Here is a 22,839-nt window from a genome sequence, read left to right as displayed (position 1 = left end):
AACTCTGCTGCTGAAATTACATACAGTGAAGTTCTTATTGATAGTATTTTTTTTTACCTTTGCTAAACGCATGTCATATTTTGCAGTTTGTAGAAAAGTAAGCTAATCAGGACATAACCCCATGTCCTAGCTGTGTAGCATTTTAACCTCACCTTAAACCCGAAAATGAATATTAATAAATTGTAATATCCACTAATATGGTATTGTCTTAGTGGATGGATGGATGAGAGCATTTTTACCATTATTTTCTAATAAGGATTAAGGAATATTACATCCTATAGGTAGTTCTCTAAATCCATTAAAAGCAAATATATGTAGCTTATTGATTACTTGATATTGATTTGCTCATGCCGCTCCTGAAAGATGCCGCCCTGGGCGGTTGAGGATATGAGAAATTGCCACTGCACAGATGTGACAAGACTTAATACTCCCTAAACACATTTCCTTTCATCTAATTTAGCCCCATGTAAAATGCACCATGATACATCGTGATAGATGAGAAACAGTGTGACAGTACTTTGAGTATTTCTAGTTAAATGTGTCTCTCAAACATTGCGTTACTATAGAGAGGAGAGAGCAGAAATGTAAAAACTTGTTTGATAATTCCTGAAAGCTTTCTTTTCATTGTTGCTCAGCTTGAGATAAACTAGCCTCCTGTATGCCTAAGATGACTCTTCATGTTCATTCTTTGAGGTTTTACCTCAAATGCATTTTACCTCAGTGTTGGATATTTGCTGTGAGAACAAGAGAAGAATCCACTGAAAAACAGAGTGCATGTCACATTTTATTTCTCATGAGGAACCAGAGCTGCTTGTTTTGATCGATGTGTCCACTCTGATTTTTCAGGTATGGTGGCTTTGCTTTTGGCATGCCGCTCCCACCTGACTTGCAAATGGACCTTAAGGCCGTTCCCAAAAACCGCACACTGTCAAAGGTAACTTTGTTTTCCCTCTTGCTCACAAATTGTCATCTTATAATTTTAATTGCTGTGCTGAAGAGTTTTTAAAAGTTAATATATAACATCTTAATTACACTCTCCAAGATTAATGCTCTAAGATGGAGCCGGACTGTTAAATCGTCACTGTTGTCATAACTGTCATAACTGCTTAAAGGCTTTCCCACAATAATATCTGAAGCTCTGTGAATCTTTAAGGTGTTCTTTCACTGAGCTAATTTACATTTTCAGATTTTTACCACTGTGAAGTGGGTGATTGTTTTTAATGCTTGCCTACCTGACCATAGGTCTGGTACAACCCAGAGGGTCACCACACAATGCCAGCGTACTTAAACAGCCTCAACAATTTGATCCTGCGTTCCAATATTCCAGCAGACAAAGATCCACAGAAATACGGTAAGCTGGATTTAAGAAATTGTTTCAGGGTCTTCAGGTAAAACCAGAAATAACTATTTAATCGGATTACTATTTGTTGAAGCTTAATGTCATTTTGAGATATTTTTGAGAAGTTATATCCTCAGTTTTTCACTGTTAATCTCTGATATTCCTTCAGGCAAACAATTTGTCCTTGTTAATATAAAGATTTGATTAGAAAACAAAAACACAGAATAGCAAAAAAAAAAAAATAAAAATACATATCAGCAATATTAGCATATCAGCATTACCAGGTGCAGCCTGCACATTTTGTGTTCTAAATAAAGGCAGCTGCAAACTGCTTGTTTACTCATGGTTCATTTTTGCTAGATTAAAGCCAGGGGGTGCTGTGTATCCTTACACTAACAGCATGATGCGTGGTGCATACTAATTAGTGTCACTCACTGGGGAACTATGCTAAAGAGAGACAAGGCTGGCCCACGTTTTTTGTTTCGTTTCAGCCTTGAGAAGCACCCTAACCATCTGCCTTCAAGCAGGACACAAACACACATACATGCACATATGAATAATAAAAACTGGACAGATAAACGTATACGGTGCATGAACAGAAGAACAGACGCATGCATTTTAATTCCCCACCAGATGATAGAACTGCTCCAGGAAAACGTGTAACCATTTAAATGTTATCGTTAATGGGGGAGGCTGGCAAGAGTGTGGATCCAGTGAGATTACTTTTCAAGGTGACCAGTTTATCTGTCAAAACTGATGCGCTCGCTTTCACATTGTGCACCACTGTGTAAGCAGTGGGCTGGGAGCCTTTAGATGTCTGCATCAAACAGTTTCTTCATCCCCTTCTCGTAGGATTTCTGACCATATCCACCCACTATTGCAGATGTGCTGTAACACTTTAGATCATCAGTCTCTACTGTCAAGACTGTAGATTTTAATCAGACTCACTGGTGTTGCATTTTATATTGGGAGACTTTGTGTAGCTACCTCTTGAGAAAATATACATTTTATCAGCTGTTTAATAACTCAAAGTTACGAGCTTGAAATGTATAACTAAGAATAATAAAACACTTATTGCAAACTTGAATTGTAGAAAACATGGTCTATTTAGAAGACAAAAAAATTTAAAGTGATGATATTTCACAGTTAACTTAACCAAAAGCAAGCTCCAACATCATCCTCCTGATGATGTTGGAAGGTTGGAAGGATGTTGGATGCCAAATGGATGGAAGAGTCTCCATCAGCAAGGAGCTACTATTTATCTTTTGCTTTATTCAGCTTTATAATCCTGTGGTCACTTGCTAGCACTTTTAGACTTTATAAAAAAATTCAACTTAAAGGCCAGAATATGAGATGGTCCTGAGATGACAAATGAAAATAGCCAATAATATGAGGACAAATGTAGATTATTCTATCCTTTTGCAATACCACAATGTAGATTGTGCACATACTTGGTGGATGTGACAATACTTGATGTTTGATCAAAAATACTTCCTTTGTTCATATTTTCATCACATAATCATCAGACACATGCTCTAGTGCTAGTAATATGATAAAAAAAATTACATAACTTAATGCTTGCCAAATGCTTAAAGTGGCAACCTAAATAAAACGAGACGAAGATGCCCTGGAAATGTTCTAGATTTCATCCCAATATACACACACCATACCAAGCTTAGAAGTGTGATAAGGCTGGATATTATCAAAATAAACCTCCTTTCTTCATGGTTAGAGCTAAGTACATAAACATAAATAGGGGAGCATATACTACAAGATAAAAAAAATGGTTACAGCAGCTAAAAATAAATACAAACATGATATGCATCAGTCATAAATGTCCCATCTTTGCACTCTTGGTGCTTTTAAGGAGTGCACTGGTCCTCCATTCTGTTCTGAGGTCAATGTGCTTCAAGGTGGACACATGCTCTTCACGTCTCAGGAAGTGAAATGTACGCAAAAACATGAGGAAGAGTTGTTTGTGTCAGTGAGCATCTAGAATTCCACAGGAAAATGACAAAGTAAATTCAATTCCCCCTCTGTGTGCGCCAGCAAATCAAATCATCTTGTTGTGTATTTTGCAGTTGACTGTGTCCATTGCTAAGAGAATATCATTGCTCATTTGATTCTGTGCTGAAAAAAACAGCTTGCATGCAGTATTATTATTTGTTTTTTACCACTGATAGTAAAATACCCTGTTTCTTTCTGTTACAGCCATTTCTGTCTCCAGCCACCCCTACTTTGGCCGGATGGATGATGAAGACATAATGTAAGAACTAAGCTCAGTGTTCTGCTGAACTGATTACTAGCATGCAAAAGCACAAACAGCTGTAGTCATGGAAAACACCTTTATCAGTCACTGATGCAGCAATTGAAAATTACGAGATTTAAGAGTTCCAGCTTTTGTAAAAATGACAGTTGCTCAGACTGACATTGGAATATTTCTCTTTAAGGAATATAAGAATGTGTAAGACAAGCATTCATATTGCTTTTTTATGGCCTTCCCATTATTAATGGTTATAATCTCTCTCTGAAGAACAGAGGTGATGCATTAGAGAGCAGTGTGAAACATGGTTTTACTGTCATTTTAGATCAACAAATGGATGGCAGAGTCCACATTTTGAGCATTGCTAGAATTATTAAATCACATTTTCTGTGTGTATTCCCTCAAAAATTTTAATTATTACCATGACTGAGATTTTCTGAATATGCTATTCAGTCTAAAAACGACTGGAATATTGATTATCTTTCAGCAAATCCTGCATATTTCTCTGTCCATCACTGGTATCAACAGTTCAGTTTGTGTAAATATTCTAAAATTACCCCAGTTAGAAGGGAATAAGAGTTGCTGTTTGCATGACCTAAGAAAATAGTAATAAAAAAAAAAAAACATTCTATTTTTCAAAATTGAACTATGAAGTCAGAGTGGATTAAAGACAGGGAGGTAGATGACAGTAGTATTTACCCATATTTGATTTTCTAAATGGATTTTTCTTAGCTTGCGCTATTGATTAGAGTCCCAATGTAATGAGTGTTTATCCTTAAGGTGGATTGATTCTCCCTGGCTTCAGAGTATTAGTTTATTAAAAATACTCTGTATTTCACTTTGGAAATTAAACTCTGAGAAGGAATTTTAGCAACCTTGCTGCTTCATAAAGCCTACTTCTTTTTGTTACTCTAGTCGAGCTAACCCTCTCACCAGTCGATTCATTGTGACTTATCACTAGTTTCTCCTGTTGTCTGAGCTGTAGCCTGCTGACATATTGCAGCAGCCACATTTGCTCATTCATTCACTCTAGGGTTATACTTGGCTTCCTCTCTTGATATATTGATTTGGCCTGTGCTGTGTTAAAGATATGGCAGATGTATTCCTTGAAATGTCTTGATTTTTGCCTTGCTGTAGCTGTGCCCATGGGAGAAATTGTAAGGCTATCTTGGCTGCACTGATAACAAGCCTGCTCAGTAGCTGCCGTTCCTGGCTTTCTTCTGTAGTAAGCGCTGCCCTGAAAACACACCCACCACATGTCCCTCTCTGCTGTTCCCTCGCCCTCCCTCTTGGTCACTCTGGCAGATTTATCCACATCCTCCTCACAGCCTTGTGCAAGATATTCAGTCTAATCTGTGGTGTTTTAGCCATACTAGAGCAGAGTACTAAATGTAGTTGAGCAGTTTTCAGTGGAAGTACAAAAAGCTTTGGAGAAATGAACAGCTGCTGACTGTGGGCTTCAAATAGTTTGACCATCAAAAATTGAACATAGCTTCGACAAGGTTTTCAAACTATGTTGAATCATAACAAGATAGCACCAAAAAAAAATAAAAAATAATAATTAGACAGCTTCATGTAGAGATTACTATTGTGGAGGCTGTTCTAAGTGAGGAACATTAATCCTTTTGTGCAAAGAATTACTTATTAATGAGATTCCATTTATTGCTAACCACTTCAGTTGTTCAAATTAGTCAGATCTCAACAGGGGACGCTAATGATCATTAGATTCAAAACTTAAAAATGGGCCAACCTTTTCAAGCAACTTTTAAAGAATTCTGGCACATCCCAGTAGACTGGTTCATTTGTCTTCACTGCAGTCCAGACAAAGCAAAGCAAGCTGCAATATCTTCCTGAAGAATATTTCCGATTAATGATACTTCAAGAAGTATGAGCATAACTTAATCCAATTGTCTGAATAATTTTTTCTTTGCCCCACAGTGTCGAGGGAATGCTTCATATCATGGTGGCCATGTGTGTACTCACAGGATTTTCAATTGCAACAGCCAGCTTTGCCATCTATGAAGTCAGTGAGCACCACAGTGGCTCCAAGAGGCTCCAGCACATTGCCGGCATCAGCGAGTCCTTCTACTGGGCTGTGAACTTCTTTTATGACATGGTATGTCTTCTTGTATTGAGGCGGCATACCAAAAGGAACATTGCAGTACCTGACTTAATCATGTAAATAATTGGTAATATGTTTTTGCGGCCCCACAGGTCATTTATTTGATCCCAGTGACATTGACCATCTGTGTGTTTGCTGCCTTCCAAATTCCTGCCTTTACGGATCGACAAAATTTGGGTGCCGTCAGCCTGCTTTTTGTCCTCTTTGGGTTAGTATTTTTGGAAAAAGTTTAGAAATTGCTAATTATTTTTTGGATGTTTTTTTTTTTTTCTTTTCACTTGTGGTTACACTTTTCACCTCAACTGTATATTATGTGATAAGAAATTAGGCCATTATATTGTTCCAACGTTTATAGAAATCATTCAGTTAAAGCCAGAACACATGCTACACTGGAGGTAAATTCTATATTGTAAAAAAAAACAAACAGATATTTGTACTTGATCAAACACTTAGGTTTTGGATATGATACAGTTGTTTTTATTAACCTTTGAAAACATTACAATTGCTCAAAAGTATCAAATGGCCTAAGAAATTTGTAGTGAGACAATAATCAGCTATAGATTGGAAAACTATGAAGACTTCACTATGTTTTTCTTAAATCTCAAAGTTATATGAAACTTTTTTATCACATCAAAGCAGTAAATTAATTCTTCCTATCTTTCTAATCTTCTTCTGAGTGTTCTACTTCTAATTTCGGATTTTATTAACATCATCTTCTTGAAGCTACCAAATTGTAGCTAATTTAAAAATAAAAGGTTTGAGCAACTCCATCCTGCTGGATGCAATTTTTTGCTCAATCAGGACTGACTGAAGCTTTTAGCAGCAACCTTAAAAATGAAAAGCTAAAAACTTAATTCATAGAAGGTGGTCTGATTATATAACAAATAACTGTACTGTGTTGCTCAATAACTAGTCTCTGCTGTATCAGTTAATCCTTTGTGGTGCAGATCATCACATTACATTGAAAAAGTATTGTTATTGCGCAATAACAATAACCCCGCCCTAAACGTCACAACTCCCAGCGCAAAACTAGGTGCAAAATTGTAAAGCAAAAAATAAATCTTTTTTTTCTGCTTACAAAAGAAAATTTTAAAGTAGTTTCCATGTGTTATGCTCCTAAAGACAATGATTTGTAGAGCCATCTCTTTTTGAGATTACAAGTTGTCTTCAATTCAGTTATATTAGTTTTTATAGTATCTCTATACTGGTTTTCTGCATCTATATGGCTAATACTCTGATTAGATAAAATCCCAGTGTGTACAGTTATTTTTTGTCTCTTGTCACCTTTGAAAATTATTCTTAGATCTGGGCTTTCAGTAGGCTTTTCTAACTCATGAATATGCTGCGATCTAAACACTATAGCTTTGATTTTATGCTTAAGGTCGTCGTTCTGCTGGAAGTTTTACCTCGCCTCAGGGCTTTTACAGCTCCTAGCAGCTTTTCTTCCAATGTTGCTCTGGATTTAGCTTTATTTAGCTTCCCATCAATGTACCTGTCCTGACTAAAGAAAAGCATTCCCACAACATGATACTACAACTTTGAGGGGATTGCTGGTCCAGAGTGATTTTTCAAAAAGTATATACTTTCAGGTTTGTGATTTCAACAAGCTAAATGCTGGGGAAGTCCATACTTTTCCAGGGCATTATAAGAGGCGGTTTAACCAAATAGGCATTTTATCTTGAACTGAAGGAAACTGTAAGTTGCCAGGCTAATATAGTCACAATAAGATAATTTCCTATTTTGTTATTGGGTTTTTTACACAATAAGTCCTGTTGGATTTTTGTGACTTTATTCTCCCAAGCCCCAAACTCGAAAGGTAGAATTTAAAATCTATGAAAACCTCGGCAAAATAAATCCACAGATGTATTTTTTGACTGAAAGTGTACATATTACTTTATGGTGTAAGGCCCAGGGGCTTCTTACTAAGCATCAGTGCGTAACAAGATGTCAGCACGAAGCTTCTGGCTGACTGTAAAATATTATCAATATGAACACTGAAATCTTGTTGGCAAACAGTGAAACTTTGGATCAATCAAAAATCCAATGTTTCTTACAGAGGATTTTCCTAAGCCTTGTGATCATTCAACTGCTCCTACATTTACAACAGCCTTTCCTCACATATGCACTGGGATTTCTAATCTCTAATGGGTGTTACTTTGTTTGCTGCGAGGTTAAATTCACAGCACAGACCAGACGGAGGCTGCTACTGTCAAACCTAAAGACAGCTATGTTTTTTTTTTGTTTTTTTAACTTTCTAATTTTTTTTTGACAACAGATGGTATTAGCATAGAAAGACTGTTATATAATCCCTCCCAACATGGTTATTCCATAGAGAGACAGAAAGTGGCCTAAGAAATAAATATACCCTAATACAGTGACAGCTGAATCTCAAGTTTAAAAATCCTTCTGATAGATATTCAGATTTTTCAAACCAATAGTGTGTTATGTTTTCTTTATCTGTACCGGAAGATTAAATTGTATCATTCACCAACTGTGGTGGAAATTTAGACCCCTGTGTTGGCCGTTGTTGTTCCCAGCCCTCATACTGAGTCCTATATCATCGTAGGCAGAGTCAGCACTCTGCTTCTCATTTATCAGACAGATGTCTCCCTCCCAAGCAATGAGCAATCGCACTGCTCCATCTGTCAGGCTGCACCCACCTGGTCTGGTGTGCAGCCTTCTTGCTTCTGTTCCTTGTCATGGCTTGGCACCCACAGTCTGCCTACCAAGCACCTTTTTTTGGACATGGCACACAGATGCTTTGTCTCTGTCTCGCTGTGTGTCTCTTTCAATTCCTTTCCTCCTTTTTTTTATTTTTCATTTCTCTCTTTGTCTCACTTTTTTCTTCTGTTCCTCACTAACCCCTCCCCCCAATCAAACGAACTAGCAGATTACGTGAGAGAAAAAGGAAAGGAGATGTTCTCCCACCTGGAGAATAAAGAGAGAAGTAATTTATCCTTGTCTGTTTTGGCCTCAAAACTGAATGTTTACTCTCCTTTGGTGTGGTATTTTCCACTTTACTATTTTTGATATTCTTCTGTGCCTGCTTTCAATAAGCTCAAATAGACTGTTTGGTCTTTTTAGAGACCCTTATTTAAAGTTTTTTCTGGAGGTTATTTGTGATAAATTATTTTAAAATATTCTTTCTTTGCCAAACTCTCAGGTTTGCCACATTCCCATGGATGTATCTGCTAGCGGGTGTCTTCAAAGATGTAGAAAAGGCCTTCATCACCTATGTGTGCATCAACCTCTTCATCAGCACCAACACCATCATCACCACCTCCATTCTATACTTTTTGGGACAAATATCAATGCACAAAGCTGAGGTAACCAGCATGCTTCACATATCCACACAGAGCACAACATTTAGTTCAAAAACACAATTTTTAAGCTTAGTTTTTGTTTTCTTTCATCCTAACAGATCATCAAGGAGATCCTGCAAAAGCTGAGCAACGCATTCCTCATCTTCCCCCAGTTCAGTTTTGGAAATGGACTGATGCTGCTGGCCAGGTCGAACATTGAGGTCCAGATTCTCAGCGGCTACGGAATTGACGCCTACAAGAGTCCATTCTCCACAGAGAGCTTGGGCTGGATGTTCATCTCTTCCCTCATCCAAGGACTTTTCTTCTTCACTCTGCGCCTCTTGCTAAACAGGTCCCTCATACGGAAAGTCAGGTAAAGTGCCAGATGCTAAAGGGAGTTTTTTTTTTTTAGTTTGTCCTTATGAACAACATTAAGTCAGGGTGCACTCATTTTAACCCTTAAAACCAATAGAACATGTACAGAATGATGTTTCAAGGTCTGTTTTTCAGTCTTCTTATGAGGTTGGATATGCAACAAGTGCAGCAAAGTGTGGCTCAGTGGGTAGAATTGTGTGTCAGAAGATGGTGGGTTCAGTTCCTCTCTTTTTGTAGGCATCTAATTTTGGGGAGAAAGACACTGCCTCAGTCTGACCTTGAAGAGGAGGATGAGGATGTGGCAACTGAGAATCTCCGTGTGGCCAGTGGAGCAGCCAGCTCAGACATTCTGCAGATCAACCAGCTCACTAAGATCTACCAACATTTCAGTAAGAAGGTCCCTGTTGTCAAGAAGCTGTCTGTGGGCATCCCTGCTGGAGAGGTAAGAACTCGCAAACAAAAACACAAATTAGTAATACAATGGAGTCTGATTAAAGACTGTGTGACAGTGAAGTGGTCATTCTTTCCCTAATTACCAACCTGTGCCAGAAACAAATCTCTATAATTATCCAAACAAAGCAGAGTCCAAATAATGTCTAAATTATGCTGTTTTCTGAAGAGTTTAGTTCTTGTACAGCTCACCATGAGAGATTTAAACCAAATTCAGTTTTTGTAATTATTGCTATTATTATATAATCAAGTACTAATAATATATTAATTCCAAGTATCCAGATTTTGTGATGCTGTGGACTGCTTTTACAAAGTTATTGCCCAAACTGACATGTATTATCAGATCTTTTAAAGGTTTAATTATTTCTCAATATCTTTTTGTTTATCCATTTGTATTAAACCACTAACTTTGTTTTTGCTACATTTTTGTAGACTCAGGCTCTGAAAACTTGCATGGACATCAATTTAATCTTACTGCTTTGTAAATAAATATTTGAGTTACTAAGTTAAGTCTTTGCCTTTCAGTGCTTTGGCCTCCTGGGAGTGAACGGGGCAGGAAAAACAACCACCTTCAAAATGCTGACTGGAGATGTGAGCCCCACTGATGGCTCCGCACAGATCAGGGACAGGAATGGGTAAGCTGTATGACGACTAGCTTATACACAAAACATTCAAACTTTTCAAATTTTCTTTTGTGCAGTGTTGATGGAAATAGGTAAATGCTTGTAGCGTAGCTTTTACGTTATTATTATTATTTTTTTTGATGATACAAATATATTTTGGATGTTTACATGTCATTCTAAAGCTATTAAGTATGTCTCAGAGAGGAAATCATATTCGATTCCATTTAAAAATATTTTTCTTGGCCCCAGGCGCTTGGTGGACATCATGGACTGCCGTGGCCAGGGAATTAACATCGGCTACTGTCCCCAGGTGGATGCACTCGACGATCTGCTCACTGGAGAAGAACATCTGTACTTCTATGCTCGCATTCGTGGCATCTCAAAGAGAGAGATAGCTGGGGTAAGCAAGAGCAGTCTTTCAGAGCTTTGGGTAGTGTCAACATCACATGCAAAACGACACAGAATCTGATACATATTCCAAGGTGCGCTCTCAGTGCAGCACTGGAAGCTTTTGCTTCCATGCATACCTAATCAGAGCGTATGATGTGTGCTGAAAGCCTTACAGTCTGGAGCGAAATGGGAAAGCTATTGTCATCTTGTCTCTGCGTCCAAACTTCAGAATTGAGGACTGAAGTTTTTATCAATGCAGACCAATGCATCTCTGCAAATTTGTGTTTAAATGATACATTGATGGTGGTTGAATCTTATTAGATGTGTCACTTTATCCCTATTCTTCTCATTTATCTTTGAGAGAACTAATCAATCTTCCTTCTGTGGTAATTACTCAGCGTGCCTGTCTGTCGTTGCTGCCAACATAAGAGAAATTAGCAGAGGAACAAAAAGAAAATGGAATTTAGAGGGAGCTTTGAAAGCATATAGAGCAAGCAATCTTTGTCTTTCTGACAACCTGTATGTTCTTTGCTTTTGTGCTAATCTTGTATTTTTCCCTGATCAGCTTCCGACATGGCATGTGCATTGCTAGATCCCAAGGCAGTGCACTTTCATGCATAAAATTAAGCAGTCATGGATCAATAATCATTGATTAATTATTTTATGTTTCTGGTCCTTTCCTATTCTGATTGTTGCACTCCAAAGCCAATTCAACATAACTTCCTTTTGGAGTATTTTTCTTTTAAAATTCTGATTTTTCTTTTCTTCTCTGTAGGCTCTATGTGTTTTCCCATGATTATCACACTTGATAGACTTGCAATAAACCTTTTAGCTCAGTGCAGTAGTATGTTCTATATCAACACACTTTGTGTAAGTTAAAGAATATTTATTTAACAAATTTATATTCAGATTATGATTATTTTTTTCTGTTATCTAAACCAATATTCGCTCAGATGAAATTACTCAGGTGTTTAGATAATATAATATTTGCATCATCTGATTAATACAGAAATTGAATAAGTGTATTTATTTCCATTGTATTTACAGTAGATACACTTTGCAATTATTCAGTTTATCTCCATGGAAATACCAAAATACAGCTGAAAATCTGTGCCACTTAACTGAAGGGGTTTGTGAGTTCAGTGTAAATAAGCATGGTCATCCAGTCAGGTTAAAAGAGAGATTCAATCTGTCATGTTTCATGACTCATACTTTAATCTTTTTATAGATTAATGAGTTAATCTATAACTCACTGACCACACAGAATAAGCGCATCTTTGTGTGACTTTACCATCATTTCATTAGTTCAGAGAACAAAGCAATAAATTTCTAAAAGCTAACATTGATCTAGCTAAAGTCGACTGAGGTGACGTTCTGGGATGATGTCATAGATCAAAAGTAAAAGAGGCCAAAAAGTTGTCTTCACATACAATGTAAGATATGTTTATTGCTTTTTTGACTTTTAGTAGTCTGCTAAAACGTACTATCCTTTCTCATAAGTACTGACAGCTGGCGCGCCAGTTGTCATGACAAATCTGGATTATACGCAGAAAAAAAATCTGCCTCCCTTTCTCTTCCTGCGCTCCATTTTCCACAGAAACTAAAAAACATTGATTGTTTCTGACACTCTCAGTCATGTTATCAACAGAGCCAGAGACAACATCAGCAAGTATAGTCAGACACAAAGATACGGAGAGACAATGAAGCACAGAAATAGATGTCTGACACTAATCACTGTCGCCGTTGTTGTTGCAAGCCCTTCGCCTTCATCTGATCAGGCTAATGACAGCAATGGTTGTAATAGCCACAACGGCAGTGTCAGCCTAATTCACCAAGATGAAGTTATATATAGAATTTCTCTTGATGATGTCTCCCACTGACAGTCCCCTTGCTGTGGATAATGAGACAAACCTTAATGGGGTCATTTCGCGTTGACATGGTTTTGTCGGCTTAATGAGTTGTTACATCAAAGGTGCTGGAGAGTGGCTTTTATGAGAGAACATGAAAACACAACAAATTTTGATCTGAACCTGGCAGGAATGTAATAAGCTGTAGCTACTAGTCATTCAGATTCAGTAGATGAATACTGAGTAGTTTTTGTAACTATTTAATTTTGTAGACATTGTTCAACTACCTGGATCAGTGAACCAAACAGAAAAAACAAAGAGTTACAGCTGAAATCCTCTTACAAAGGAAAAGTAGAAAATCTAAGCCAACTGAGGTATCTATTGCATTAGCTTGCTCTATTGATCTGCTTTCCCAACTCTCCAGCTGGTGAGGAAATGACCATAGTTTAATTGGAAATGACCTCAAGCTTTTTTAAAGCACACTAGTAGTAGAGCTCACAGTACCATGCGACTGATAAAAAGAAAACAGTGGAGATATTTTTTAAGCGCCTCTAATCGCTAGGTATCATTCTGCTTTGTTGATTTATTCCTTTGCAAAAAAGAATTTGCTGACATGCACCAAATGGATTTTCCTGCATCGGTTCCTGCTGCCTTAGGATTGCTGCCAGTTTTTGATAGAGTAAAGTCACCATGTAATGTCATCATTGTAGTGCAAACAATATTAAATATGCATGCGAGCAAAGCTGATAGACACCTTGTGTAATTTACTGTGTTGCTGTAGTGGACTGAATAGGAAAAAGCAATTACTGTAAGACCATTAATATCAAGTTCCCAGTGAGGAGCAAGCCGCTGTTTGCTCTTTGTCCTTGTAAATCCACATTTCCCTGCTGAGTATACGCTCAAAGAAGTAGTGGCTTTTTGGACCTCTGCTGAGAGCATCCATTTGGTGGATTAAATGGGTAGGAAATCAACTTTCAGGCTGTTGGTTTAGATCTGTTTTAGTTAACAATTGAATGGCTTTTAGTTTTCCATGTTGGAAATACCATACATCTATGATCAGAAGTTTACATACACCCAACACTTACATTTTCCAGGGAGGAATGATTTTGCCAATGATTAATTCTGTGATTTATTTATTTTTTAAAACAATGTGATCTTTTTTTTGTACACATGTTTTCATCCAGACAGTGTCAAATTGATTCATAAAGGCTCAAGAAAGAAACCACACACTTTTTATAGCCATCAACAAGACAGCTATAAAAAAAAGTGCATTAAATGGTCACTTTTTGTCCATTATTTATTATTATACATACTAGAGCTTGTTTAAATTGATTAGTCTCCTGGCATGGAGCTGATTTGAATGCATTTTCAAGAAATTTATATATATATATATATATATATATATATCTAGAGAGAGAGAGAGAGAGAGAGAGAGAGAGAGAGAGAGAGAGAGAGAGACAAGGATTCCAAAACCAACTTTCAAGCGTGGTGGGGTAAAAGTTATCATGCTAAGTGATTTGCTAGTGGCAAGAAAGGAATTAGAGAAGATCTGTATTAAATTCAAACACGAGTACTCAGTTTTTTAAGAATCTTTGAAGTTGCCAATGTGTGTAGATTTCTGACAAGACCTTTACTCATAAATTCAACTTTCAGTTCTATAAATAATCAGTCATTTTTGAATTTGGAATGTTACAGGGACAGAGAATTATGATGTTCTTGCATTTTATAAAAAAATATATATATACATGCAGAGGACAAACCTATGGTACTAGTTATTCTGCTCATCCCTCATTTAATCCCTGCATGCTTCCTTCCCTTATAGGTGGTGAACTACCTTCTGAAGAGGCTAGAGCTGAATTACTACAAAAACATCATCACAGATGGATACAGCTGTGGAACCCGCAGAAAGCTCTCCACTGCTCTTGCGCTCATTGGACATCCACAAATCCTGCTACTGGTAAGGAGGATGCACCTGTCTATACAACCCCACCTGACTAATTATTTCCTTCAATGGTCACCAGAATGATAATATCAAGTTAGTTGATTGTAGTTTTTTTTAATGGTCCTTAAAGTAAATTAGATACTTGCATATTGATTTGTCATGATCCCTTAGATTGAGTGGATCTTATTAATTTCTCCACATCTCAAAGGTATACGGCACCGTATTTCTTGTAGCTTTAGACTTTATTTTTATGTTATGTTTCTAATAAATAATTCTCTCAGTCTCTCCATATCTTTCTTTGCTTTACCATAGGTAAATCAAAATTTTGTAAACTCCTCCTGGTACTCTTCCAAAGTATGGCACAAGCCATCCTCTGTCAAAAGCAAATAATTTTTCTGCAATTTTCGTCAAGTTTTGTAAATACACTTCAGTACTGACATTAGCCTTATTCTGATTTACACACTATGATACCAGAAGATGTAAGGCAAGATACAACCTACTGTAAAACATGAACTGTTTATTATTTTAAAACTAAATTATTGTAGAATTAGCATTTAAGCTGTCTTTACTTTTATATGTACACGATCAGTATGGTGAAAACAGCAATTTCCTTATAACTTACCTCTGAAATTTGTAAAAGGCTCCCAATGCTCCATCATGTTTCATAATAAACAGATGCTCAAAATAATCAAACTGAGCAACTTTGATGTGCTTTGCTCGAGCTTATTCTTTTCTGCTGAAAGTCTTGTTGTCTCCAACCTTGAAGGAATAACATGTCTTGATGTCTTAGAGAATACAGCTTTGTTTTAAATAGTGTTTTACATCTTTACCTTTTCAATGCCATGTTGATACTGCAATAACTGCATTCTCAGGGAGACTTTAGTTATATTTTATTCACACTGTATTCATTTAAAGAATACAGTGCTATTAACACAACCTGGTAGTGACTGAAGCAGTGGGTTCATCGATAGCATGAAGGTGAAATCTTTGAGATGATGATGAGGAAAATGGGCTGATTCCAATCACATACCACTTTGTCATTACATCTCTAATAGTAATATCAATGCACTCATCTTCTTCACTGACTCATTTCATCTTCCCAGGATGAGCCAAGCTCTGGCATGGATCCACGCACTAAGCGTCATCTATGGAAGATCATCTCAGAGGAAGTGAGGGGCAAATGTGCAGTGGTTCTAACCTCTCACAGGTAAGCAGTAAATTTTGAGTAGTCTTCTAATTTCAGCTGACTAAAATATATACTTTGCCTTTTTATTAATAGGAGCAAGGATTAAAAAAAAATCAAAACTGAACAAGTTGGATAGCAGTGTAGCGCCATATGCTTTGTGTTTTTCCACTCTTTCCTACTGTTCTGCAAATGAAATATGCTGAAATAATAATATTCAAGGTTAATTATTCTAAGTTTGAATGGTCCTTGCATGACCTTTTATCTTTCTCCCCTTGTCTCCGGATCTCAGCATGGAGGAGTGTGAGGCGCTCTGCAGCCGTCTTGCCATCATGGTGAAAGGTCAGTTTCGATGCCTGGGCTCCCTGCAGCACATCAAGAACAGGTTAGTGACCTCTACTCATCCTTCAACACACCTCCGCTCTCTTCCTCACCCACACGCTTGCCACCCCTCGGACATGTAATAACAGTTCATTGTTTGTAAAAAAAAATAAAAAAATCTTTTCTGCAGGTTTGGCAGCGGGTTCACTGTGAAGATGTACTTGGCCAAGCCTTTGTGCGACACAGAGGCAATCACTGCTTTCATGCAGCGCAAATTCCCCACCACGTTTCTCAAGGTGAGCTTCGTCAACTCATCAGAGTAATCAAAAGTACTTAACAGACTTAAGGTGAAAGACTATAGCATGCTCTAATAAATGTAGCGAGACATTTATTTCTGTTTGTTGTAAAGCAAAATAGCAGATGTAACATGATTATGAAATAAAGTAGAGTCTGAGTCTTTTAAGTCAATGTGTTTCTCTCCCTTATTGAAACACATTGAAGAGACATATTTGGAACTTAAAATTTTAGCAGCTTAAAGGTCTGGTGAAATTGTGCAGTTTTTTACTGTTTAATTATGTAGATAGTTTTATTAAAATATAGTTTAATCTTACAGGACTGAATCAGTGATATGTATATTTTTGAACAACTTCATAATACTATTTTGTGACATTTTTGTACAAATTGCACCTAATGTTCTAAAACACATTTTATTACAAAAGAAAATTTCTATAAAAGCAAACGTTTATCTCCGTTTCACACAAAATTATATTAAAGCATTAAGTTGAAATTATGTTGCCAGGAAAAAAAAAAAGTTCTGTTACCCTTATAAGCCCATTACAGTCCTATGCTACAACAGTATTATAAAATAAAAAGAAACAAAAATTGTTCTTTGGTCTTTCCTCAGTCAGAGGTTAGTTGTGTTAATGCTAAATAATTCTGCACATAACTTCTGTACTTGCTGAAACTTCATTTGTCTCTGCAAATTAATTGAAATCTATCAATCGTAAACTTACCATAACCCAGCATTATAAACACAGACAGAAGAAGAGTTGAAATATTGCCAAGTAATGTCTGACAGTGTCACTGTAATTACATGGCACAGTCGCTGCTTATAGCCAGCAGCAGAAAATCTCTTTTTCTCTCTCTACTAGTCTGACAACTTCATTCTGACATTCTACTTTGTTTAGTGTGAAAACTAAGTGTCAACAAGCTGCTGCATAAACACAGATGTGGGTTTAGACGTAATTCTTTCTGTTTGTGTTAAAAACTTTCAAAAACTCCTGAAGGACATTTGTAACTCCTTAGCTTCTAAATACTTACCAATAGTTGAAAATTTGTGTTTTCACATTCTAAAGATATTCCAAACAGAATAATAGGTTCAGAAGGTTGCTGCATCTTTAATTACATGCAAGCCTAAAACATTCTTAGCATTATTATATTTATCAGTAAAAGTAAAACCTATAAGGTCTTAAATTGATTATTTTCCCATCTTCATTCAGTTTAAACCCAGATTAACTGGACCCTGATGCTGAAGCTAATGCCACATTTGAGAGGGGCCAAGATCCAATCCGAAAAATTAGTGGTTTATGCAAATGCTATTTTTTGAAGCTTCAAATCACTAAGTTTGCATTTGGTGGTTCTTAAATGAAAAGCCAGTGACTATTAAACTTGAAATGGAGCTTGGAGACAATGCACCACCAATGATGTTCTTGAGTGAAACACTTACTGAGAAGGTAACCTGTAAAAGGTTTCAGGTCAAATCAGCTACATGACAGAAATGTAAATATATAGTTATTTTGAACATCTGTATTGTCTGTATTTAATTTTCTGTTTCAAACACTTGCTATTTCATGTTTAAAACAATAATTGACTTACTTTGTAAATAACTATTCAATGCAAACTTGACAATGAAAAAAAATGCCTGCATAAGCCAATATAAATGTTTTAGGTGTTGTACAAGCACCTTGGTCTTGGCATATATCTAAGTAGCCAATAACCAGTATGCTTGCTAGTTAGCTCTGGAGGCAAACTAATGTAGATTCATTCTAAATGTCAATGACAAGGTTATTTATAGCAGGGTTAAAAATAATTTGAGCTGTTTTTTTGACTGTTAAGTTTACTGATTTCCAAAAGTGTGAGATTTTTTTTGTTAAAAATCTAGGAATATGAAATTCTCCAGGTTTGTTCTTGACATTACGTTTGTATATAGCTTACTGTGGATTTGCTATCAGAGAATGTCGATTTTCTCCCAAAGCAAATGTCTTTAGGTCTAATGTTCGGTACACTACTTTTGGTTTCACTGGGAGTTTTATGTTTTCACCAACTTTAAACACAAACTCTGCTTTCTTTCTCAACACACAGGACCAGCACTCTGCCATGGTGGAATACCACGTACCAAATGCTCCTGGTGGAGTTGCTGACATCTTCGACCAGCTCGAGTCCAACAAGCATGCTCTGCGGATCAAACACTTCTCTGTGAGCCAGACCACACTGGATGAGGTGAGGAAAAAGAGACAGAACATAAACAAAGAGAAAGAACGAGTGAGGGAAGGAAGTACTGTGTCACTTTGAGGTGTGGGAGAGATGGTAGCAGGGGACAGAAAAAAGGGACATGAGATGAGAGAAAGAGCGGGAGGGTGATAGGGGAAGCAGGGGCAGAAGAAAGCTGAGTGGGAGTGAAAGACAGAGCATAGAAAGTTTAAAAGAGTCAGAGGAAAACTGACAGAGGGTATGCCTGAGGGAAAATAAATGGAATATGAGTTTGGAAGAGAATCCATGAGCTTTATATGCAGCCAAAGCTGATATTCTTCAACTGCTCTAAACCCTTTGGGGCTCTGGGATTGGAAGACATCATAGATGGAAGAAAAAAAGGGGGGTTGGGCTGTGAAGCTGACCAGACGATAAGCAAAATATTACAGTTTTCTTCAGAAGAAATTATTACTTTTTACTTTGCCTTCCATCTTACATTGTTACTAAATTCTTGCAGGTGTTCATCAATTTTGCCATGGGAGATATCAGCATGGAAACCATCCCAATTCACAGTGAAAACGACTTTGAAGACCTGGATTCCATTAAGGCTGCTAAGACATAAAGCTGACTGGCTTGAATGAAGGTTCATTTACCCAATGTAAAATACCTGTAGCATGTGCAAAATATGATCAAATGCAGGGTAAATTAAATTATCTTTATCAAATTATTACTTGTAATTTTATGCACAGATGAACAATTGAAGTTTATAGATTGATCTTGTGTTTACTTACTGTTTTCTTTCCTAATTTACTAGATCTTAATATTTACGAAATTTAATTATTTTCTTTGTGGCTGGGCTTCTAGAACAAATTTTCAATATTCCTCAATTATTATCTTCAACTGACCATGATACTGGTATGCTTTGATTATGTCAAATGAATCTTACTCATCATCAAATTTTCAAATGTAAGTACATATTATTTTATGCACTAGATTGAACTGAAAAGAAAATATCTCTACTCCAAACTCAATGTGCAGTTTTGCTCTTCTCCTTAACACAACCTCTAAGGATGTAGCTTATTACTGGACTGGCTGTACTGAATACTAAATAGTCTTTCCTGCTCTTTGACCATCTAACTATAATTATGAATGTATTTTTTGTAATCAAAATAAAAATATTTTTCCAAGTGCTGTTGCAATACATGTGATGCATTTTCTTTTGATTCTACATTGTGATTCATCACTTTTGATCCGTATTATGTTTATTTCTGAATCTAATTACCATTCTATTATTCTGTGTTGCTTAGGTGTGTGATGCATACTGTCTTGTAAAATAATTAAATCTCTTTGAGGTATTTCACATTTAGTTAAGTTGCAACCACAAACATGTCTGTATTTCAGTTTAATTGAATATGATAGGCCAGCAAAAAAAATAACCCATGATTAAGAAGTGAAAAAATGTTAATACGTTGTGTACAAATAAATCTGAAAAGGGGGCATGCATACTTTAACACCCCTTAACTGGGACACCCGAAATAAAATCCAGTGCATCAAATTACTTTAGGACTCGCATAATTAATGTGCATGGTTTACACCAGTTATTTCACTTTACGTTTTTCTCAAGTGTTAGTTGAAGGCTGTATAGATTTATTAGAGCGCGATAGTTACCAAACAGCATAATTAAGATCAAGGAGCACTTTTAGCATAATGTTGGGGAGAAAATAAAGACAGGGCTAGGTTATAAGAAAAATAATATCCCCACCTTTGAACAGCTCATTGAGTAGGCTACTGTTCATTCCAACATTCCTTTATGATATGTTTTATTTCTACAAATGGAGTACAACAGCAAACCTAAAAAAGGAATGGCTGTCAAATGTTGGCCGGACAAGGAAGTTATCAATCACAGAAGCTGTCAAGAAGCCCATTGTAATTCTGAAAGAGTTGGAAAGATTCCATAGATCAGGTGGGAGAACCTGATGACATGACCAGTATTTGCCCTGCAATCTCCAAATCTGTCCTTGATGAAAACCTTGGAAGAAGAAAGCCATACAAAGCCCTATCTGCTTTTGTATGCTTTTGCAAGGCACTGTGCAATAAAGTTCTGTGACCTGGTATAAAAAACTGAAGTGAAGTGAAGACTAGGATTGCACTGTAAATCCATTTAGCTTGAATCCATTTTAGCTAAACAACAATGCTAAAGCACTCCAAGAAATGTTAGCAAAAATGTTAGCACACTAATAAACATCTTAAAAACTAAGAATAATAAAGGATCTAGGTATCAGAAATAGTTGGTACTTTTTCACAGTGTTTGTGTTCTTCTTATATGTATGCACAGAAATGTTTCCACTAGCCTTTGCAATATATTGCTCTTAGTCATGATGAGCACTGATAGGTGTATGTGTCCCACATACTGTTAATATAAACAGAAAGCACTGCGAGGGAAAAATCTAGACCTGGAAAGCAGCAGATCTAAAATGAAGAAATGCTCATACTCTCATTATTAAGGGCTGCAGTCGTAATAGGCCCAACATAAGGATGTTGGGTTTTTTTTGTTTGTTTTTTTTTGCATCCTTTTGCAAAAACAGCAAAGGTTTCTTGGAAAATGTGTCATCTGGATGGCAACACATATTTCCCCAGTTCATATATTGCTCTGCATCACTGGCATATTCAGAAATAGAAAGTCATCTATACCTCATATAGCTATACATCCACATACGATTGCGGATAAAGGCTTATGAGCTGTGTCCTGATGAAAAACTGTATTCCATCATTTAACTCAGAGAACAAAAAGCAGATGTACAATACAATATGAATTCATGGTCTGATTTGTTAAACTCTGGGGACATTTTTTTTTTTTACTTTGCCTTCATCTATCTTATTTCAGTGCAAGCTCAAGAATTGTAGTGTTGCTTTCAGATCTTGAATCAATTGGATTCAGAAAAAGAAAAAAAAAAGTGTTCACCCGCAGTCGTTTTTAAAAGGGATTCGACTGAGCCCATGCAATTATTTCCACCATAGCGTGTGCCTGGCTTTTCTGCAGTGCTGAAGGCTTGATGATGACAAATAATCTATAAGCCTTCAAGGCTTTCCTTGCAAATAGATATTTAACATCTTGAAATGTAATCTTTGTGAATTGCTTAAGCTACTTTTCAGACTTACTGGGATCTCAGAGGTTTTTACTTAAAACAATATATCTGAAAAGTGTTTAAGTTGTTCAGTATTTTTATCCAGCCAAGTTTTTTGTAAATGGGATTATTAACCCTGTGGTTTAAATGCTTATTTTCTACTTTGTAGTAATAGACACAATGTGTTTAATTTATCTTTCTATAGTCATTTTATATTTTTGTTTACATTGTACATCTACAAAAAAAAATAAAATAAAAAATAAAAAAATTAAAAAAATAACTTTTTACTCTTGCTTATCCCATGAATGGGAAATGGAATATTGTAATATTATACTGTTAATATATCCCAGGTTAGAGTTTTATATCTTGGCCAATAGAAATAGTGAGCAAAGTTTATTTCAGTTAAAACTGTCATTAACTGGTGGTTTTGAATTTGTCAATCCAAATGATTGAATTGTACAATTTTCATGGACACTTTTACATTTCAGTGTTCAAAATGACATGCTCCATGAATTAAACTATGTAGAATCACTATAGTCAAAACAAAGCACTCCATTGTGAGTTTACACTACTGAGAATTGTTACTATTGTAGAATTTTTTTCAGAGGAATTTCTGAATGTTATCAGAAATTTGTCTTATGACAAAATTATGCTCTGGTCCATATGGTCTGAGCTCTACCAGTTGAAGAGGCCTTTGCATGCATGGGGGGCTAACTGGTTGAACTCAATATAATTATATCTGCTTGATGAAGCAGTAAATGATGCTGCAGTTCTACATGAAACATTGTCTGAACCTAATCGGAGCATTTAGTTTTATTACATCAAAGGTCATAATGATTTCCAATAATTATTTTTAAATTAATCAATTCCAGTCTGTGATGTTAATCAGTCACGTGTGTCAAAGCTTTTTCTGGAGAGGTTTATGTTATTTTGTAAGTGAAGAAATATCCACAGCAAGTTTTGTAATTTTAACACAATATCTTGCGCTAGCAAGATAAAGGTACTAGCCTTTAGCCAAAATAGTACGGAACCGTTGTACAGTTGACTATAACATATTCTCCTACATGTTTGTAATATCGTCAAACAGC

At 36.4% G+C, this 22,839-nt stretch overlaps 1 protein-coding gene across 1 annotated transcript in view; it reads left to right on the top strand.

Moving 5' to 3' along the window:
- Positions 1–19,827, top strand: part of abca12 (ATP-binding cassette, sub-family A (ABC1), member 12) — a 66,717-nt gene extending 46,890 nt beyond the window's left edge. The window contains exons 56-71 of the mRNA XM_044131716.1: positions 847–934; positions 1,243–1,351; positions 3,551–3,605; positions 5,541–5,718; positions 5,817–5,932; positions 8,888–9,050; positions 9,146–9,399; positions 9,639–9,843; positions 10,377–10,486; positions 10,724–10,874; positions 14,534–14,668; positions 15,757–15,860; positions 16,129–16,221; positions 16,348–16,453; positions 18,519–18,656; positions 19,144–19,827. Coding sequence (XP_043987651.1) covers positions 847–934; positions 1,243–1,351; positions 3,551–3,605; positions 5,541–5,718; positions 5,817–5,932; positions 8,888–9,050; positions 9,146–9,399; positions 9,639–9,843; positions 10,377–10,486; positions 10,724–10,874; positions 14,534–14,668; positions 15,757–15,860; positions 16,129–16,221; positions 16,348–16,453; positions 18,519–18,656; positions 19,144–19,248 — 2,110 coding nt within the window. The 3' untranslated portion in view covers positions 19,249–19,827. The remainder of the gene's footprint in view (positions 1–846; positions 935–1,242; positions 1,352–3,550; positions 3,606–5,540; positions 5,719–5,816; positions 5,933–8,887; positions 9,051–9,145; positions 9,400–9,638; positions 9,844–10,376; positions 10,487–10,723; positions 10,875–14,533; positions 14,669–15,756; positions 15,861–16,128; positions 16,222–16,347; positions 16,454–18,518; positions 18,657–19,143) is intronic.
- The last annotated feature ends 3,012 nt before the right edge of the window (positions 19,828–22,839 follow it).

This window comes from Gambusia affinis, linkage group LG11 (genome assembly GCF_019740435.1).
Source record: "Gambusia affinis linkage group LG11, SWU_Gaff_1.0, whole genome shotgun sequence".
Classification (NCBI taxonomy): Eukaryota; Metazoa; Chordata; class Actinopteri; order Cyprinodontiformes; family Poeciliidae; genus Gambusia; species Gambusia affinis.
Note: the sequence above shows the minus strand (reverse complement) of the source record. Positions and strands in the feature narration are given on the sequence as shown.